The sequence below is a fragment of the Spodoptera frugiperda genome, chromosome 31 (assembly GCF_023101765.2).
Source record: "Spodoptera frugiperda isolate SF20-4 chromosome 31, AGI-APGP_CSIRO_Sfru_2.0, whole genome shotgun sequence".
NCBI classification, from domain to species: Eukaryota; Metazoa; Arthropoda; class Insecta; order Lepidoptera; family Noctuidae; genus Spodoptera; species Spodoptera frugiperda.
In genome coordinates this window covers 11,282,575-11,303,809 of record NC_064242.1, presented here as the reverse complement: position 1 = coordinate 11,303,809, position 21,235 = coordinate 11,282,575, and the positions used below count along the sequence as shown (strand labels likewise).

At 34.4% G+C, this 21,235-nt stretch overlaps 1 protein-coding gene across 1 annotated transcript; it reads right to left on the bottom strand.

The window, feature by feature from the left end:
• Window positions 1-7,473: 7,473 nt before the first annotated feature.
• On the bottom strand, window positions 7,474-20,620 carry LOC118276453 (spondin-2). Its single transcript, XM_035594775.2, has 7 exons — window positions 20,280-20,620; window positions 12,204-12,415; window positions 11,777-11,881; window positions 11,254-11,433; window positions 9,196-9,482; window positions 8,699-8,844; window positions 7,474-7,698 (listed from the first exon to the last, which is right to left on the bottom strand). Exons 1-7 carry the CDS (start codon window positions 20,464-20,466, stop codon window positions 7,505-7,507), a joined length of 1,311 nt encoding a protein of 436 aa, XP_035450668.2. The 5' UTR covers window positions 20,467-20,620; the 3' UTR covers window positions 7,474-7,504.
• Window positions 20,621-21,235: the final 615 nt, after the last annotated feature.

Here is a 21,235-nt window from a genome sequence, read left to right as displayed (position 1 = left end):
GGTTTAAATAAAGGGAGGGGACGTCAGTGTTTTTTTATAATTCCTGGTTGCCTATTTACATTTGTCTGAAAGGTCATTATGAAATTCATATTTTTATTAGTCTGATCTCGTTTTTGGTTAATAAGAAAGACTTTGCCAAAGGTACAGATATTATACCGGTGGAAAACTGGAATATAGGTTAGTGGTTGGCAAAAAAAATGTTTTTACCAAAGGTCGAGTTCGGTGCCAGAAAATAATCGCAAAAAACGGATACGACGTTCACTTAAATATTCCGCCCAAGTCCTAGTAAAACTTTAACAATCTGGTCGCATAGAAAAAAGACAATAATCGAAGGAATTTGTATTTCCATAAAATTTTTGTTTGTCTACCCTCGCCGGGTCCATTATGAATTGATTTGTATTCAATCGGAGTATATTCAAATCAGTTATTGTGTTCTTTGCGCGAAAGGGGACCGCGTTATATCTATTGATATTTTGCGGTATCGCATGTCAGGGCTTATTATAAAAAAAAAAACTGAAGACATGCCTGCACTGCAGATACAGCACATGGAAGCCAGTACTTACTTCTTTATCAACTAGAAATTAAGAGTCAATGTAGAAATTGAAAACGCAATTTTGCATACAAAAAACATTTATAAAGATTGCTCAATGTCGATAATTTACCCAAAATTTAGTAAGCCTCTTACATACCTAAGTATTTGTTTATTACGCAATTACAAAATTACAAAAACACATTGAATTATTCATAACAATATTCTAATCGCTGTTTACGCTAATACATGTTTAGGCTAATTTATTAACTGCGGACTACCTAGCAGGTTTATCGGGGCTCCAGCTCGAAAAGCAGGAGAAGGAACGGGGTGGTTTTTAGTCAGTAACTGCCACACTCAGAGTCATTTAATGGTTACTTAAACCATTCCTTAGTAACGATTTTGTATAGAAAACAATTGTTAAGGACTGGGCTAAGTAACCATTAAATGACTCTGAGTGTGGCAGTAAGAGTCTGACACTCCCTCTCGCCTCGCCCAAGGCGGGAGAAGTCATTGGATGATTGTTCCCCCTCTAAAAAGACTGATTTTTTGGGTACATATTTGAGTACTATAGTGGTATATGTATAGGTAGACCGCACTTCATTGTACACGAAACACATCGTTCAGATATCCATCACCGGGATTGCTTGCACGGACCGTGAATCAATCACTACAACTCGCAAACGGCAAAATCCTAATGTATTGGAAAATTGAACTTTCAACGTGCTTTTATTTTTGTTTGGAGTCGCAAGCTGATTATGTCGTGGGCTGAATTTATTTTTATTTAGATTAATACTGAGAGGTGGTGACTTAAAATTGAGTTTGTGTTGTGTAAGATTTTAACATTTCGGAGATTTATTTTATTTAGTAATTCGGTGACAATAACTGCTCCTGTCCTATTTTGAAAGAAAGAAAGAAAAGACAGAAAAACTGATTATTTTCACCGCCTCAAAGTAATGCATATTATAGTATTTCGATATTTTTATTGGTGGCACTAAGTCTATTAGATATTTTTGGATAAAATGGCGTGGGTAGACAATCACTACCTACTTACTTACCTACATTAAGTAAACTTTTGTTTTTCTTCTATACATTGCAACCTACGCCTCTGGTATGAAAAGGTGATTTATTTAAAAGTCAACAAGTACCTATTGAGTTTTACGAAAGATCAAAAAGGTTTAACAAACATTTAATGCTATGGTGGGCGTAATACATACTGTGTGGGAGAACAACGCTTGTGTTGTGTGAGTGAGGTTACCGAAGGCCCAATTACCAATCCCAATCTTCCCAATCTCGGATTCCCCAACAACCCATAAATGTCTAACCCCCAAAAGACTTGCAACGCACTTATGTAACGCCTCTGGTGTTTCAGGTGACCATGAGCGGCGGTGATTGCTTACCATCAGGTGATCCGTCTGCTTGTTTACCGGCTTATACCATATACTATAATAGAGTAATCAGAAGGGTGTCGACAACCGTAAATAAGTATTGATTTTAGTGGCAGAAAAGGTACACAAAATCACGATTCCACGTGCGAATATTCAGCTTTGAAATATTGGTATTACATTATCTCTTTGACGTTTTAATCAGAACTTAATTTGTATTCACACGCCTCGCAGAATGAAATTGTTTACCCCTAAAATGAGGCATTTCGTTGTTATTCTGTCGGCACCACAAAAACTGTACAGGCATCCATCCAAAATACTTTTCTTACTAAATTAATTTTGCCGTTGTATATTGCTTTTTTTCAGACATATCCCACATTTGTTTTGCTAAAGCTGATAAATGGTAGGTAGTATGTTTAATCAAACTATTTCTTATCTTAATAAACTGAATAAAATATGTAATGTAGGTACATGGTATAATATACTAACTGATGCCCCAGACTTTGCTCACGTGGATTATGGATTTGTGACTAATAAAATTTGCTTATGTTACTCCTTCGTACATCAGCTACCTGTCCAGTACCAGTAATTTCAGAGATTAGCTAGAACAAACAGATAAACAGACAAAAATTGTAAAAATATTTTTTTGGTGTATGTATCATATGTGTACCTATTTATATGTGTGTAGTAAAAGTAAAAAGCATTTAAGTATTTAAATGTTACAAGCAGACACACCAATTCAAATTAGCATTCATTTAGAAAATAATGTATTATGAGTCTCTGAAAAGGCTGAAAAGATTTGCATACTTTTGTACTAATTATTAAAATACAAGACCTGTGAAACAGCAATAAGTAATAGGTAAATGTTTTATACTAGTTCTATGTCTGTCCGTAAACCAGTATATAATAAAACTTATTTTTGAGGAATTTCAAATGGCGTTGGCATGAAGAATGTTAAGTTAAACGTAATAGAAGAATCGCTAACTCTATTTAATATTCTTCATAATAAGAATATGTAATATTGACACGCATCCTTTAGTATCAACAGTACAATGAGGAAAATCTTTGGCATTAAGACTATCCAATAAGAAATTCGATGATAGTGGTCACAGGCACTTATAACTATCATAAATAGGTGGTTTGTTATGACAAGACAATGCAGTGTTAGCGAAGGGACTCGTGTTTAGTATGTCAGTCGCGATGAGACACTCTATTGATGTTTCCGATTGAGTGAACACATTATCTACATAGAGTTGGTAAAACAATGAGTTTTGGTTAGTGAGTGTAGTTAATTATAGTTGCCTGTTACAATAAATAAGAAAAGTTGCAGTTGGTAGTGTGTCGTATAGAAAAAACTTTGTTATACAGGGTGACTTTGAATTCGACGTATTCCTCTCGGGAGGTGATAATACAACTAATTTCCTACAAAAATAGCCCTGAGGTCCTTGGGCGGAAAGTGGCTAGTTTCTGAGATATTCAACATTTTTGGTTTTGGTAAAAATATCCCGAATTGATTACAAAAACATCAATAAATAAAAAAATACTGGTTGGATTTTAGTTATTTTAGTTTTAATCAGTTGCCAATACATCAGTTATCATTTATAAATACTAATAATGGCAGAAATATCATTCGTTTTAAAATAGCAAGTAATTTCCTATGAAATTTTGTTTTGTTTCACTAATTTGGTCAATAGATAACTGGATTTATTTCGAAAAAAATATATGACACTAAGCGTACAAACTATTAGAAAAACTTTCTTGGTTTATTAGCTACCCAGAAACGTAAAATTATTTACAATATTCCCAAAAACAAATGAATTAGTTGATGATAAGTAGAGTGTAAAGAGAAAAGCGCAATTTCAAAAACATCTTAATTTGCAAAATTTTGTTCAAAATGATCTTCCCTACGACGAATACATGCCCGAACACACTTCCTTATCCCTATGACGTTCACTCTTGGGCTGAATATGCGTTTTATTTCGTCACTATGTTTTGGAGAAGAATTTCGATACACGACCAATTCCGTCTGTATAAACAAGAGACTTCATGTAAAAATCAACCAGCGTTAGATTCTGGTCACTGTGCATGCCATGTAGTTGAACCGCCCTACTAATCCTATGCCGGAGAATCAATGTTTTTGATCATTGCCGCACAGTAGTTCGATAATGCACTTGACAATCGTCGTGTGAAATAAATTCGTCAATCAAATTAATAAATTAATTCAATAAGTAGAATAAGTTCATTCATCTTGTTTCTAAATTCAAATTTAAAACAATGACCCTAGCTCATTCCTTAAAAATTCTTCATAATTCTCACCATTTAAATAGTTGGATGAAAAGTAGGGCCCAATCAAATAATTATTATTTATGATACCCCTGCAAACGCTGCGCTAACGATGGTTTACTTTTTTCGGATTTTGTTGACTTTTTTGTGGCTAAAAATGGATATTGTGATAATTTATCCAGCGCACTATCGAACTACTGTGGGGCAATGGTTGGATACCTTAGTTCCCAGGCGTTATATTGGCATGGGCGTCCAACTACATGGTAAGCGCGGTGACCAGAATCTAACGCTGGTTGATTTTTACATGAAGTCCCTTGTTTATACAGACGGAATTGGTCGTGTATCGAAATTCTTCTCCAAAACATAGTGACGAAATAAAACGCATATTCAGCCCAAGAGTGAACGTCATAGAGATAAGGAAGTGTGTTCGGGCATGTATTCGTCGTAGGGAAGATCATTTTGAACAAAATTTTGCAAATTAAGATGTTTTTGAAATTGCGCTTTTCTCTTTACACTCTACTTATCATCAATTAATTCATTTGTTTTTGGGAATATTGTAAATAATTTTACGTTTCTGGGTAGCTAATAAACCAAGGAAGTTTTTCTAATAGTTTGTACGCTTAGTGTCATATATTTTTTTCGAAATAAATCCAGTTATCTATTGACCAAATTAGTGAAACAAAACAAAATTTCATAGGAAATTACTTGCTATTTTAAAACGAATGATATCTCTGCCATTATTAGTATTTATAAATGACTAGCAAACCCAGCGAACTCCGTTTCGCCATCTGCTCTTTTCTCGTTTTTTTTTTAATTTTGCTTTGCTATAAACATCACGGAACCCGTTACCTTTCCATCGAATGCAAAACCGTGGAAATCGGTTCGTGCGTTCTGGAGTTATAGCGTCAGGAAGGAAAACCCGACTTATTTTTATATTATAGATAACTGATGTATTGGCAACTGATTAAAACTAAAATAACTAAAATCCAACCAGTATTTTTTTATTTATTGATGTTTTTGTAATCAATTCGGGATATTTTTACCAAAACCAAAAATGTTGAATATCTCAGAAACTAGCCACTTTCCGCCCAAGGACCTCAGGGCTATTTTTGTAGGAAATTAGTTGTATTATCACCTCCCGAGAGGAATACGTCGAATTCAAAGTCACCCTGTATATCGGAAAACAAGACACTACGCTGAAACAGCGAATTTGTGCAGGTTATCTAATGCCTCTTAAAATAATTAGTGGCCTTTAATGTAATAAATTCAAGATAAAATATAAAACTTACCTAACAAAATAAAATGAAAAAAGTAATAATTTCTAACATACAAGCTCATAACGTATTCTTAACAAAATTCCAATGGTGTTCTAAAAAGGAAAGGGTTTCAACAGCTCCATAAACTTACATCAGCTGTATAGAAATCGAATCACATACTCCTTGATTTTGAGGAGATCACAATCGGAATACCAATGACATGGCGTCACTTTGAACGGAGGGTAGTAACACTTTACTGCCGCGCGCGCCCTCTACCTCATAATCTGAGATGTACGCAATTTTGAACACCGCACGTGCTATTGGCTATTTCTTTACGTCTTGTAAAAGGATATTCTTTTTTCTATGTTTGGTCTTCGTTGGGTTATAATTTTCTTTTTGTATTATTGGTTTTGCAAGTCTTAGTGTGATCATGTTATTACGTTATATTGCTTTAACGGTGAAATTGTCAATTGTGATGTGAAGTTTGATTGTTCGTTCAGGAAAAGTATTATTGAACTTTTTGAGCTTTAGCATTGAATGTGGTTACGTGTACGTGCCAGTCCTCTTTAAGACTTACCTTAAATGAGAAGCAAACAGACGCAAATACATCAGTCATAGGTATTATTTTCTTCATATAAGTTAACTCAATATACCTCACAAAGGTCTACTTATTAAAGAGTGACGGTTTTATATGTGTATGCTAATCACAATAAACACAGGGGATTTGGCCCATAAAAGGTATAAAATAAAAAGTTAAGTTCTCGTTCCACAATTTACGACTTGCCCCATAGCGAGAGTATTTCATAGAGGCAAGCTTACACCATCTACCGCTTTACGACCGCACTTCTTAAGCATTTAAAACTATATTAAATTCTTAAAATGCGGTTACTGGGTAGCTATAAAAAAATATTCTGTTTTTTGTTAATAATAAGGTGAAATATGAATTATGTGTATCTTAATTGATTATTAAGCACCATATACAAATACATAGACTATGTAAAAATCACATAACACTAATCATGTTTCTAGAAGAAGTATTCAAATGTATTTAAAATACCCATTATCACCAATACTGAATAGTCCTAACTATTCAGTATTGGTGATAATGGGTTTAAACATATAACCAAACATTTATTACAAGTCTAGACTCTATTATTGACTTTACAGTTAAAAGTTAAACAATAAAGATACACAAATAATATTAGAATGAAAGCAAACTCCCATTTTCCCTTTCGTTCTCTGTACTATCAGCCAGATGAAATTAATTCAGCTACTTTGTTAACTGGTCCTGTCTGGGGTGCAATTCCTTTAAAAGTTTTCTATAACAAAACTTTTAATTAAACGTAGCGATGTAGTGTCACCTGAGAAATGCTGTAAATATTTCTCCGGTCAGTGTACCATTAAATATTTTATATTGTAATCTCGCAATACAGCGTTTCGTCTTTTATTGACACGGCCAGACCTCTATAAAGTTTCTCCCCTTTACGACAACAAGCGAACTAAAACTTTTTGCACAGTTTTATTTGATTAAAATTAATTATTTAATAATGAAAGACCTTCAAAGGGAATTAAGCTAGTTGTGTGTGGTAGAATTTTTGCTAATTCACAAAGGTATGCTGTTGACAAAGGACTCGGTAGGTAGGAACTCATTTTGTTTGAGTAAAGAATGAAATTCCTTAATTCTTTAGTCAAACAGTTGTGAGTTAAGGTGGGTATCTGATAGTTCCCTGTGCAGTGCTTTACTTACTTTATGTACCAATATAGACTGCCTCGTTGGCCGAGTGGTTGCAAGTGCAACTACCGGACAAGGGGTCTCGGGTTCGATTCCCGGGTCGGGCAAAGTATTACTGGGCTTTTTTCGGTTTTTCGAAAATTTCTCAGTGGTAGCACGGAGTCTGGACATGGGACTTATAACATAAATTGTGAAATGTGGGTGTACATTGGCATTATGCGCCATAACGTGCACCCCTGCCTACCCCTTCGGGGATTAAAAAAATAACTCATAACATAAAAATAAAACTACAAATCACAAAATTTATTCAATCATCAGTCTACCATTCAAAATAATCGATATGTGCGCAGGAGTTGACGTTGCCGCAGTGTTTTCTATCAGTCAGTGTGGGACAGTCGCGACCACCTTCCTTCTTTTCACGTACCACGCTCCTGGATCGACGTTGTTCGCCAAAGCCACACGTGACTGAGCATGGGGACCAATCACTCCATTCTGAGACGAGGCAGTCGTTAGCTGGAAACAGTCGAAAAAAAGTATGTTAAATAGAAATTACAGACAAAGAAACGCAGAAGATTGACATCATCATCTGTCCTTTTCTGTGCACTGATAGATCTAGGTCTAGCTAAACCGGTTTTTTGATCAATGTTGTATTTCTTTTATTATAATTTACTAGAGACCCGCCCCAGCTTCGCATGGGTGCAGTGGTGGTGATATACTATGGATGTATTATACATATAAACCTTCCTCTTGAATCACTCTATCTATTACAAAAAACCGCATCAAAATCCGTTGCGTAATTTTAAAGATTTAAGCATACAGACAAACAGAAAAAAATAGTGACTTTGTTCTATACTATGTAGTGATAATGATAAATAAATAAATAAATAGGTCCAAATAATTTCTTCATTTTTTCGCAGAAGGAAAAGAAGATTACCTATAAATTAAATCTGTTATATTCTAGTGTTCAGTTCAGTAGATTACCGGTGTTAGTAGTAAATCAATCCTTATTCTCAGAGCACATAAAACACGAATTACGACAATAGTTGTGAGTACTTAGAGTTCCAAATAGTCTCACAATGGATAAATCAAATGTGGTGTGCTATCCCTTGTGGACTGTAAAGATCATGTTATGGCTACGATTTCTAACTACCCCAACTAAGTAGGTACTGACGATGACAAAATTTCTAACAAAGTGGTTGCAATAGGGTTGATTATTTAAAAATATTAGACACGTATTTTTTCTTACGGAAACAAATACTTTCGAAGATATATTTGAAATATCGCGTTACGTTACTTCTAGGTACGTTTTATACGTAGAAATGACGTATTTGCTCTCCTTAACTTTGATTCGTTTTATCTGAGTATTGTTATTATCTTATATGAAAATTTAAAAAAGTATGTGTCTAATATTTTATCGTTACTTAACTGACGAACTAAATAGAATTAAAATTTTCATATCTCGTCATCATCCCTATTAGTTTCTCAAGGGCTTGTAAAATAAATTATAACTTACGTTGTATCCTGTTGACTGCATGATGAAGTCGGGATCTAAAATGTCTAGGTAGATGTTTGTGCAGACCCAGTTTTCTACCATGAGCAACTGCTAGTACAACGTCGTCCATACTCTTGAGTTCACCTTCGAATTCCTTCTCTGTTGTTCTGTGATATATAAAGAAAGATATTAAAATAGGGTTCTGGAATTGATGCAAGTAAGCAATCGCTGCAACTCATGGACATTTGAATGGAAACACCAGAGGCGTTACAAGTGCGTTGGCGGTCTTTTAGGGGTTAGGAATTTAAAAGGTGGTTAGGGAATCAGGGATTGGGAAATTTGGGTAGGGGAGTAATTGGGCCTCCGGTAACTTCACTCACAGTCATAATGAAACACAATGAAAACAAGCGTTGTTTCATATGGCCCATTCGTGCCATCTTAAGTATTGATATATTATTTAGTTTCCAATTTATGTTCTAAGATGTCAATATTCTTATCCTTCTTTAGAATCTACTTACGTGGTTGTAGGAGCTGTAGTCACAACGACGACATAATTTTCTGGTACATTAGGTCTTGGCGTTCCAACTGGTTCTTCCTCCAAATCCTTCAACGTATCCACATTGCTCCTGGTAGTCATTGTAGGATGTTCTTCATCCTCATCCTCATCTTCATCAATATCTTCGTCATTGTCATCACTGACTTTAATTGATTGCGTTACACTGGTTTGTTCATTTTTAGTTTTGAGAGTTGATAGAAGTTCTGTCCGAGCCAGATTGTTGAGTTCCTTTGGTGAATATTGTTTTACCTGAAACACAAGTTTTACAAGCTTAAAATGATGATTATTATGAAAAGTATTTTTAGGTGTCCGAGTCCAACTTATAATGATGATGATTATGAAAAGTGTTTTTAGGTGTCCTAGTTTCGAGATTTGCAATCGAAATTAATGAGTAATCTTATTAATAAACTCTGTTTCGAGAACCACCATGAAAATCATGAAACGAAATGAAAAACCAAAGATATAATATGGTTGGTTTTTCAAACACCTACAACTCTCATAAGAAACCATTTTAAAAATTTAAAGATGCAATTATTTCTCATTTGTTGGTAAGAATTGCTCCATGGCTTCACAAATTGCTTCTTCATACAATGTAACTGCAATTTTATACGAGAACGCTGGCCAACGACTTTGTGCACATAGAATTTATAGGGACACTAATATTTTCTAGAAATTCTTTGCTCCCATTAGTTTTTGGTGGAATTCGCTGGCAGATATAACTTATCTAATGTCTTCTAACTGAACATTGGCTTTAGAAGAACATTGAACTTTGTAATAATAAATCATGTATTGTTCTGCCTCCTTCTTTTGGTGTTTACCTGATAGGTGTGATATTTTTACGTTCTATAAATGAGAGTAATTCACTTAGATCAGGGGTTCCCAATTATTTCCTGTCAAGGACCACTTTTATATTTTTTGGTATGTTGGGGACCACTATTACTATCAGTTTTTCACTCAACAATTGTGATTTTGGAATTATTGAAATCAGTTGCTCCTCTCAGTTGTCTGCTTTGATAAGTAAACTTGAGCTTTAGCCATGGTATTTACAGGACACAGGTAATATAGTTATGTGTATTAGTTTTTCATTTTGCGAACCATTTTTTGTCTTCTGCGAACCACTAGTTGTCCACAGACAATTGTTGATGAATACTAAACAGAATATTGATTTCCCTAGACTTTTGTGCAGCGATTTTCGATCGATTCACTTGAAATCAATACAAGCCGATTAAAAAATAAAAACCAAGCTTGCTATTCTCATCAATAATAATAAAACTCTATCCTACATCACATATTAACTGCACAATAGCTAAGCATAAAAGTATCTAGCAAAGGGAGCATAGAGCAGTATGATTTGATTAAACACTTGAAGCATTACGTAGGAGCGAGCCGATAGCCCGTGTAACGTGATTATGTACTTGTATTAACATAATTGTTACATTACGGCGGCTTCATTGCAAAGATATGAGTGCTGTTGCTGTTGTAGGGTTAGGGAAATGGATGATGTGTTTTTTTTTGTATGTTTTATGAATTATATTGTAATATTTGGTCTTTTTTTATGAGATAGGTCAGCCAACAAGCAAATGAACACGTAATGGTAAGCAATCTATTTGCGCTGTCCATGGACACCTACAAAACAAGTGCAACTTTTTGTGTGATCCACAAATGGTTGTTTCGTGTCTAGGTGTAATGTGCATGTGAAATTGTATGTTTGTAAACGCACCCACGACATCGGAGAAAATCCTAGTGTGGGGAAACGCTTTTAACAAAACAAAAAAAGTCAGTTGATATATTGGGGAGAAATATAAGAACTATGCAATATAAGAGTAAAATTTATTTTTCTTCTATGTTATTATTCAGAAGGTCCAATTCTAAGATTAAGTTTATTAAACTCCGTACTTAAACTTTAATAACAATATTCCTAAGAAAAAAATATTTATTAGAGATTAAGTTCATCGAACTCTTTACTTAAACAAAAATATTCCTAAGAAGGGTATTTTAGATCTATTTCAATTTAAGCTACCTTGGTAAATTGTACTTTAGCAATAGCCGGTAGTACTCTCAGCAGTGGGTAGTAGAAGCCGGCTGCTGGATGATCAGGTGCCCTCGGTTTGTGCCTGGTCACTGGGTCAGGAGGGTTGGTCTCCCAACGAGGTGCTGTGAACGTCAGACCACTTGCGGCGCCTGCGTCCAGAGGCTCCAGCTGTGAAAATAATTTATAGAATATGATGATGAAAATGATTTATAGTGTACCAAGCTTTTAAGATTTTATCTTTACAAACATTGAGATTTTATAATACTTTCCTGTTTTTGATAATTGGATCAAATTAGTCAATAGATAATTTAGTTAAATTGTATTTAAATTCAATAGTCCGGATTTAACTATTTTATTCAACTGGTTTTGTTGTCACAGCTGCTTGTGGATCAATAAATGTTGGTGGTTTCAGTTTGTCTTAATCTTATCATTTAATCTCAGCTGTTAAAGCTTTAAGTTAACTATGTAGTAAGATAAATTAAGGCATTTATTAGATACAGTGTTTACTTACGTCAAGAGTAATTTGATCGACCCATGAGGAGTCCACGCATAGGTTTACGCCGTCAACACCAACGAACCAGTCTGGTGATGGAATCATCCGACTCATGACTGATACCTGTAAAATTAATACGAATTTTATACTTATAATTTCAATTTTTACTGTGTAAAATACGAGATCAAAGGTATTCGTCACTTTAAGCAAATTAGGCTTATATTAATTGGATTTAAAATGATCTACAGTAAAAACGTTTGCCCTATGATTAGAATAAGTTCCACTGAAGATATTAAGAAAAACATGTTTTAGAATAAGAAAATTGGTTTAAAAGTTCCACTCAAGATGTTAAAAAAAACATGTTAAAGTAAGTTTATTAGCCATCAAGAGAAGTACATGAATGGCCAACTTCAATCAAATTCCTTTGGCTTAACAGTTTCCTTACCAAACTATGTCTTCCATCAACAAACACCATGTTCTCAGTGACCCCTGTTCCAGACCTTAGAGCTGGGGCTGAGAACTGGTCGTACACCTGTAGCTCTTCATCTCCCTGCTTCACCAGCTCATCAATCTTCCCGTATTGGGCAAAGCCTCGAACTGCATTACTAGCGACTGAACCTATGTGGTACAAGCTGTAGTTCGAAGAGTGGGATTGTCCTGGAAACAATAAATATGTAATTTTTATAAATAGCCTTTTAAGATCATAATTTATTTTAGATTTTTGAATGTATTTCTATAACGGCCAGTTTCAATAACCTCTCTATTAGTAGATTCAATTGGTTTAACGTTTCATTGTCCTAGATTTTAACATGGGGTGTATTTATTTATTTATTAAAGATAAGCTACCCAACAGGAAATCCACCGAATGATATACACACCAGAAAAGCAAACAATGTATGCATCTAATGCCAAAACTACAGGGAGATAGTCAAGATGGTCAAGAGCCAGGCCCTCCTATGTACAGGTTATCAAGTTTTGAGTAAAAATACTGCTTTGCCTTTGATAAGGCTGGATGAGGATGTGATGTGTGAACTATCGAAATTACAAAAGTTATTCTTTCCTAAAAATCTACCTCACAAACAGACAAAGTTTAGTAAAACTAATTCTGTGTAATATATAAATCTCTAGTCTTTATTGATATAGTTATTATTCACATACACTGTTGTATCAAGTTAAATTTAACGTAAACTCTTGTGAAGGAAGCGGTCCATTGAAGCATCTCACTCCTGGTGGCTGGGCGATTCTCAAAGGATTGCCTGACGATATTCATTATGAAGACTTCATTATTACCCGGTAATGTTGTAATTGGATTATTGGTTGAACAATAATTTATGTACTACAAACAGCTCTTGTGTCGTGGAGGTTCACATCTCATGTCCGCTTCTCATGCATGAGATATATTTTATGGTGTGAGAAATCTACCAACGGCAAGTATCAATGTGACTTTTTCCGAATTTTATATGTACTTTCTAAGATTATTTAGACGCCATTGTCAAATGGTGAAGGAAAAATGAGCTAATAATATTTTTATTATAAGTCTGAACTCGCCAACTCGTATTGAGCAAGTGTGATGGTTAATGCTCAAACCTTCTCCGTGCGAGAAGAGACCTTTGGTCAGCAGTGGAAACTTATAGGCTGTTGATGTGTGATGTGAAAGCAATAGCTCAGAGGATAACGCATTTCTAAAATGTAAGTACATAGGTGCTTCATATTTGTGTTGGAATGTAGACCTAAGGCAGAAACAGTTATTAAGACGCCAGATCCAATGTGTCACAAAGGAAATTTCGGGAGTCGAACCTGTGACCTGTCTGGTAGTCGCGCTAGCAATCAGTTAATACAACATATTATTATAAGATACTTTGTCTAATCCAGTTATTAAACGTATAACCTCTTGCTCTTGAAATGAAATGAATAAGTAAAAATAAAAGTATGTTCAAAAAATTATAATCATGCTGAATAGGCTTACCCAGAGGAATATCATTATAGAGCTTTGAAAATGTAATATGAAATTATAATATTATTACAATAACTGTAATATTTAAGTTTTAATACCAAAACTCATTATATTACAGACCTATTATATTTCATAACGAGAGTTTTCAAATAATAAAAACGAACAAAAGTTAAATATATTGTAATAAAAAGTGAAGCATTGTTTATTCAAATTATAAGTAAGTACAATTAAACAAATTAAATATTTACAATGTTTATTGTTAACTAGGTTTCAGCCCGCAGTTTTGCTTGTTCTATTCGAATCTTTATGAGACTATATCCACCAGTGACAGCTATATAAAATTGCGTTCAGCTGTTTTTAAGTTTATCATAAACCGACATATACTAGTAGATACGGGTATTTTCAAAATTAGTAATACAAAAATATAATTGCGAACATGTTATTATTAATAAGTCTGCTATTTCATAAGATACATACATACATGTCATACTCTCACGCCTGTATGCCATAGGGGTAGGCAGATTCTATAGAATGCCAATTAGTAGATACGAATCTTACATAATTATGTGCCTCTTTCGTTTCATCAACAGACAGACATTTGTTACAGAGCGAAATTAATATTATGACTAATTACTAACTTACTGAATTTGGTCGTTTTGTAAAATTTGCAGAATAGCCTTCTTGCTTATATACCTTACCATGCTTATAACCTTTATCAAAACATTTTATAGACCATTTACTTGGAAACAAGCGAAGTCAGATATGCAAATATTACAGTTTTCTAAGGGCGGGCTGGATGTTCATTTCACCCTAATTACTTGATATTATCGACTGAACGTTCTCAAAATTATTTATAGCCCTGTGAATTAGACAATTTTTAAGCCGTATGATGGCGGTAGACGTGTATATTAGATTGGTTAGCGCACCCTAATCTTTCCGTAGGTTTTATAAGAGTCGCCTAATAGATTTTACATTTAGCAGATAATGACAATAGCGGTTTCTAATAAATTTGAACCAAGCATACCGTCAACGTACTAACCATCTACCAAGCGTACAGATAATGGTAAACCATTATAATGTACTGCGAGGAACGCCCGGAGGACAAGGTGGAGCATGCGGTGGCAGTCCCAGTAATCCCTCCTAGAGGGTTTACCGGGACTCCAAATCCAAAAGCAGGAGTAGGAACGGGGTGGTCTTTAGTCAATAAAAGTCTGACACTCACGCTCGCCTCACCTAAGGCGAGAAAAGTCAGTAGATGATTTTTCCTCCTTAAGAAACCATTATAATGTAGAGGAGAATTATAGTCCTGCTGTGGACTGTCACAGTTTCTTGATGTTGATAAAGATGCTGGTTAAAAACAGCGGTTTCCAAAAAATGGAACTTCGGACATTCCGCTGTCCTATTTTCCTGTCGGACCGTTAAGTTAATAAAAATAGTAGGTAGGTACTATAAACTCATTTACGAACGAAACTTTGTATAGATAAAAGTATTTTAGACAAAAATAACTTTTTTAATAACACTGAAGTTCATTCAACTTTATGTTTATGGTGGACAAAGTTCCATTAAAAGAGTGAGACGAAAATAGCGCGGAGATATAAAAGAAAGAAGTTTGCGTATAATATTTAGATTGCTTCGAGATTTAGATCTTATCCACCAGAGATGTGCTATGCTACGTTGCTGTAGATGCGTGAGGCATCTACCAATCATATTCATTGGTACCCATAGCTTAGTACCGGTGGAAACGGGTTTAACTAAGATATGTTTTTATGTGGAAAAAGTGTTTTAAAATTATCTGCCACGGCTATAATGGGAGGTAGTGTTTTATTTGAAGATTACAATAGTAAATATAAATTATTGATTGTGAATATTTTTTAGTAAAGCCATGGCAGTTAATTTTAGAACACCTTATATACTTTTGGAATTTTGTCAAATAAAACAAGCATTTAAATTCTTTTCGTAAAGAACGAAATATAATTTATTTGTATGTTTACCTAATACTCGAAGATTCACCGAAGTAACATCGATCTACTTACACGAAAAAAGCCACAAGTGAACTAATTTCTTAGTATCATTCTTATAAACAATTTAAATGAGAGCAAACATGCTTCAAATGAAATGACTGGGTTGACGCCAAGACTGTACAATGAACTATAAAATTCCTAGAAGATGGTTTAATACCTTGTATCATAATATAGGTAAAGAACATATCCCACACATATACTTATAGATAGGTAATTAGATATGTATAAACAAGATACACTATGCTTAATAAAAAACCGATCTTAACGTCCTTTTTTTGAAGTCGGCTAATAATAAAGTCATTTTTTATACTCAAACCGGCTCCTAAGTAAAACAAATGCTTTTCTGAAAATCGGTTCAGCCAATCGCGAGATAATCACGTACATGCATACATAAATGAAGGTTAAACTGTAAAACTTATTTTTTTTCCGCGTACATCGAAGGACTGGAATAATCTGCCTGCTGCGCTTTTTCCATCCGACTACAATATGGGTGTCTTCAAGTCTAGAGTGAATAGGCTCTTAATAAACTAGTGCGCCTCACCATCAACGATTACATCACTACTTACCATCAGGTGGGATTGTAGACAAGCATTAGTTATAATCGAATAAAAAAAAATGTGAAGTCGGTTAAAATATAATGTTCCAGTCGAGAAGTAAGTCTTCAAGTCACCATCCTTTATTGTACCAACTAACCCCAGAGAAGTTCGCTTAAAATATCTAGAGCTAAGTTATCTTTAAGTGCGAAACTTGCCAACTTAAGCTCTTGCACCGGAATAGCTGGTAAAGTATTCAACGTTATAAGTTCTATGAATTGTACTGAATTCAGTTTTGTTTCATTTAAATTATTTTGTACATTCTTTGGAAAATCTTGTTTTAATATCCACTTTGGAGTTTAATTCTAGGTTTTGTTGGTGCAAGCGAATTATTCGCATTGTTGTGTTGTTATCTACTGAGCGCAGACACCCGTTCTTTAGTTGAATGAGATTATGGTAAGATGTGATTGTGGAGTGTCGTTGTGGTTTAATACCAGTATTGTATTGTACGGTTGAGAAAGAATTTGGTTGCTTAAAGCTGTAATTGGTTTTGTTTAAAAATGTTGAAATGTGATTTTGTGAGCAGTTAATAAGTGGATCAACTGATTAGAATAATCACCAATCTAAAAAAAACTATTCACAAATCTACATAACATATCAAAAAGTAAAACTAGAAAACAATTTTGCTGTTAATACTAATAGAACATTAACATCTGTTGCACTAGACTCAGTTAAAAAAGAAAATATGAATTGTATTTCATAAGACTCGCGAAGGCGAAGAGTGAAAAATGTATTCTACCTTTAAAAAAATGAACACTAGAAACATAGACTAAAGAAATAAAATAGAAACCTATGAGAGAAAAATTTAGAAAGTCCAACAAAAAAGTTTTTGCGAAAGGTTTCTTCTGAGGTATAAGAATGACTATAGCGTATGGAGACAAGAAAAATGTGGAACCTTTTCCCAAAGTATGTAACGTTGTTTACTTGAGGCAAGTCAGGTAAAAGTTCAGCGGTAATGCTATTTGGATGTAACATGTGTCTTAGAGACTATCTGATTCTGAAGGGCTACCTCATATTGCGTGGAGACAGGGCTGCCTAAGATGTTGCAGACTATAATTTATTACCTATTTAATTTAATGAAAACTACTGGTTAATCCTGTTTATATTATAACTTTCGTGAGACATGTTTTTTTTTAAGGGGAGAAAATCATCCAATGGCTTCTCCCGCCTTGGGCGAGACGAGAGGGAGTGTCAGATTCTTACTGACTAAAAATCACCCCATTCCTACTCCTACTTTTCTAGCCAGAGCCCCGGTAAACCCGCTAGGTAGCTGCAGTGCCGGAGACATACTAAAGTAATTATTACTTTTTCGGCTTACTCACGCATTCCGCGACACATGACGCGGCCACTGTCGTGCTGCTACTTGTCGAGTCTTTAGCATGGCTTGAAACTAGTCGAGTTCCTCGTCAAATAATTACGTGAGTAAGCCAAAAAAACATAATATTTAATTAATTTTGTCCAACCTAGTTTTTAACGGGGCCCTTTTTATAATTATCCTGGGAATCATTTTTATTCTTTCTTTTAGTTACAATGAACACAGTTAAAGAAGATTTACTGTCAATCTATTCTTAAATTTAGCGCTTAGTAACACGTTTCAAGATTCATTTTTCTTTACGAAGTTTACAAGACCTTCCTGATTTATTTATTTAAGGAAAATTCTACCTTAATTTCAAATTTTCTTGAGCAGGAAAACGGTTTTAGTTTTACAAATCAATACTAATTATTATTTCACAAGGAAATTTACATTAAATAATTTAAACATTAGTACGAATGAAATATCTAAAGTTCTTATTAAAAGGACGAAAATAAACGCTCAGAAATGGAAACTTCCTTAATTTAATTTATTTAAAACCCCTGTTACTAAAGGTACCTATTAAAGATTAACTTAACAAGCTTCTAAAATTATCGAACTACAAATTATTTATGATGTTATTAAAGCGAGCGAATACTAGCGCTGTGTATTTAAGTAGCTTAAAGGTTTTTAACTAACAACTAAAATTTTAATCAAATCGATATCTTTTTATAGCTTATACCGTACACAGGGTGTCAACATAAAACAGTTTTTTATTTCCAATTTGCGAACTGAAATTTCAATACGCTCACGTGACAATGTAGTGTGAAATAGATTTCGGGACAGATTTGATGAGTGTCAACCCTATCATCCGCCCTTTTTGATTGAAAACAGACAAAAGGTTTTTTTGCGTCGAAAAAAGGACAAATGCCTTTCAAATACCGACGTAACAGAAGATTTATACCCTCGCGGATAATTCAATATCTTTTACTCTCATAATATAATGGAGACAACTTGGTTTTCTGGTCACGGTCGGAGTCTTTGAACAGCATAGATATTCCTTTGAGGAGTTCCCGGTTTTAATCATTTTCCTTCTTTGTTGTTTGACTTTTAAGAGCATGGGATCATGAAGGATATTGTTTGCTTTGTACTTAACGAAGATAGATGTATGAGGGCCTATGATGAGGATACGGATTGTTTGATCTCTTCAGTACCCACTCACGGAAATTGAGTAACTTTTCAGAAGGTCTTTTTATCTCATTCATTTATTTCATTTTAAGTTAATCATTCATTATACCTATATATATTTTAGTGATAGCGTTTCTTGTTTTCAGGCATATTCTCTGAGGTTTGGTAAAAAGAAATCCTTTATTTTACATATTTAATTAAAGATTTCTAACTTTTCTTTTTTACTCTATATTTGCTCCTTTTAGACTGTAATAGCCAACGTATTTCACTGTTATAAAGAAAAGCGATGAAAGGTCACTAACCCCACAAAGGTATAGGCAGATAAGCAACAAACAAATACCACAATAAAGAAACAATGACTTTACCTAACATTGAGGGGAAACAGTTCCAGATAAGATCGTACTTGCGGTCGGGACGGACAAATAAATAGTCCACTTATCTCGGACAAGCAAAACCGCGAAACGTCACTTAGTCTTTCAGATAAAGGGAAACTTGTGTTTAGTTTCTACAAGACTTGTTTTTTTACTAGTTTTAAATGAATGTTCTTTTTTTGAGGGGAGAAAATTGTCCAATTACTTCTCTCGCCTTGAGCGAGGCAAGAGGGAGTGTCAGGCTCTTATTGACTAAAAACCAACCCGTTTCTACTCCTGCTTTCCGAGCCGGAGCCCCCGTAACCCGCTAGCCAGTCCGCAGTTGAGACATACAGAACTGAGCTTTGTGAAGACTCATTATCGATCACCTTGTAAATTATTAAAGTATTTTTTTTCTATTGTTTAGACTATTAGAAACTTAAACAGGTATTGTGATATTATTCTTAAGTGAGATATAGCAGAAAGTTTGTCAAATTATAAAACCTATCTCTTCCTCAACAAACATCGACTTTTTATTTCTGATATTTATTATTCTAATATTAAGTACATACTATAGCAAAACATTATCGGAAGATTTTTGCTACTTTAATGAGATTAGAAAACAAATAATGGACAAACAAATATAGGCTAAGAGGCTCTTAAAGAGACTGGTATTATAGAATGTTATAACTTTCATCTAAGGAGAAACAATATCAATTACAGTTAAGTCCCCTTAGAAAATAATAACAAATAATTATTATCGTTCCTTCTCAATATAATCTTTGAGTTAAGTAAGATATTCGACGTAATCCCGGCAAGCTTATTATTGTTATGTATTAAGTAGGTAAAGCCTTGTTGTCTCAATAGGCATCACATTATAATACCTATGTACATGTAGGTAGATTATATACATTAAAGGATATAAGCGAATTGCAATATTTGGTTATTGTTTTGTATGAGCTAAAATTGTATTTGATCTAACCTGTAGCATTCAAAACCACGCGGTCCAAGAGATGAATATCCAAAGAGTTCAATATACATATACTTTATATGCATGCCGATTAGACATATGCATGAAGATGTAGTGAACAACTATGTACATATGTATGTATGTATACACTCACCAAAGACCTGTGACCATTGCGCCTTCGGTCTGTTCTGAGGGTAATCCTTCGGGAACCTCTCCTCACTCCACAACATTTGCATCGACACTTTGTACACAGCCACATCATCAACGTCACATCCTACCGTTAATTCAAATATCGCAAATAACAAAAACAAAATGGCGGCCATTCGACGCGCAGCCGCCATTGCGAATAGACGTCTCTAAAAACACTAAAATTTTTATTTCGATTTTTAAAGTGAAATGGTGTTTTAACTCGTTTAAATTCTAAGTTTCCATGCGTGTTACTGCTCCGGAGAGATGCGGTGGACTTTTCTATTTTGGATTCTCGTTCTCTGCGGACCGAAATAAACACATTGGCGACGTCCGTCCGCGCGAGCCGATGACTTGTGCATCTGTTTTATTTATATAAACCAAAACATCTTTCCTGTTTTGTAACAAAAAATGTAGCTGAATAAGATTTAGATAATTGTTTAGAGTTTCGACAATGATATAATTGTGAATACACTAGATTCGATTCAATTCAATTCAAAATATTATACTTTTAGAAATTCCGTTTTGTCAAAACTGTGTTTCCATATATTTATAAACATCAACGATTGTGTATTTTTTATCTTGCCGAAAAAATATACAACACAATCTTGTTAAAACTATAAAGCCTAAGCTCTTTTTTCATGTAAATTATGAGTTCACTTTATTAAAAATTCCATCAAAGTAAATAAACAACAACTTCATCGCAGGGAGACGTTGATGGGTCGCAGGTGCTAGCGGTTTGGCAGGTCTTCTGGACTAAAGAAGGGGGAGGGGAGATCCTTAAATTGCGAGGCTTTTAACCCGTCCCAAGTGTCCACCTGATTGATTGATAGTGGACCTGTGTCATTGGATTTCTGCATTAGTTTGAGATACTCGTATACATTCAGTATCGACGAGATTGAAGTACTTGTCAACGTACAGGTG

Coding starts and splice junctions, on each gene's coding strand:
- LOC118276453 (XM_035594775.2), bottom strand. CDS start 20,466: ATGGCGGCTGCGCGTCGAATGGCCGCCATTTTGTTTTTGTTATTTGCG. Junction 9,483..11,253: donor CTAAAGTACAATTTACCAAG/GTAGCTTAAATT, acceptor CTTGTGTTTCAG/GTAAAACAATATTCACCAAA. Junction 8,845..9,195: donor ACTACAGCTCCTACAACCAC/GTAAGTAGATTC, acceptor TATATATCACAG/AACAACAGAGAAGGAATTCG.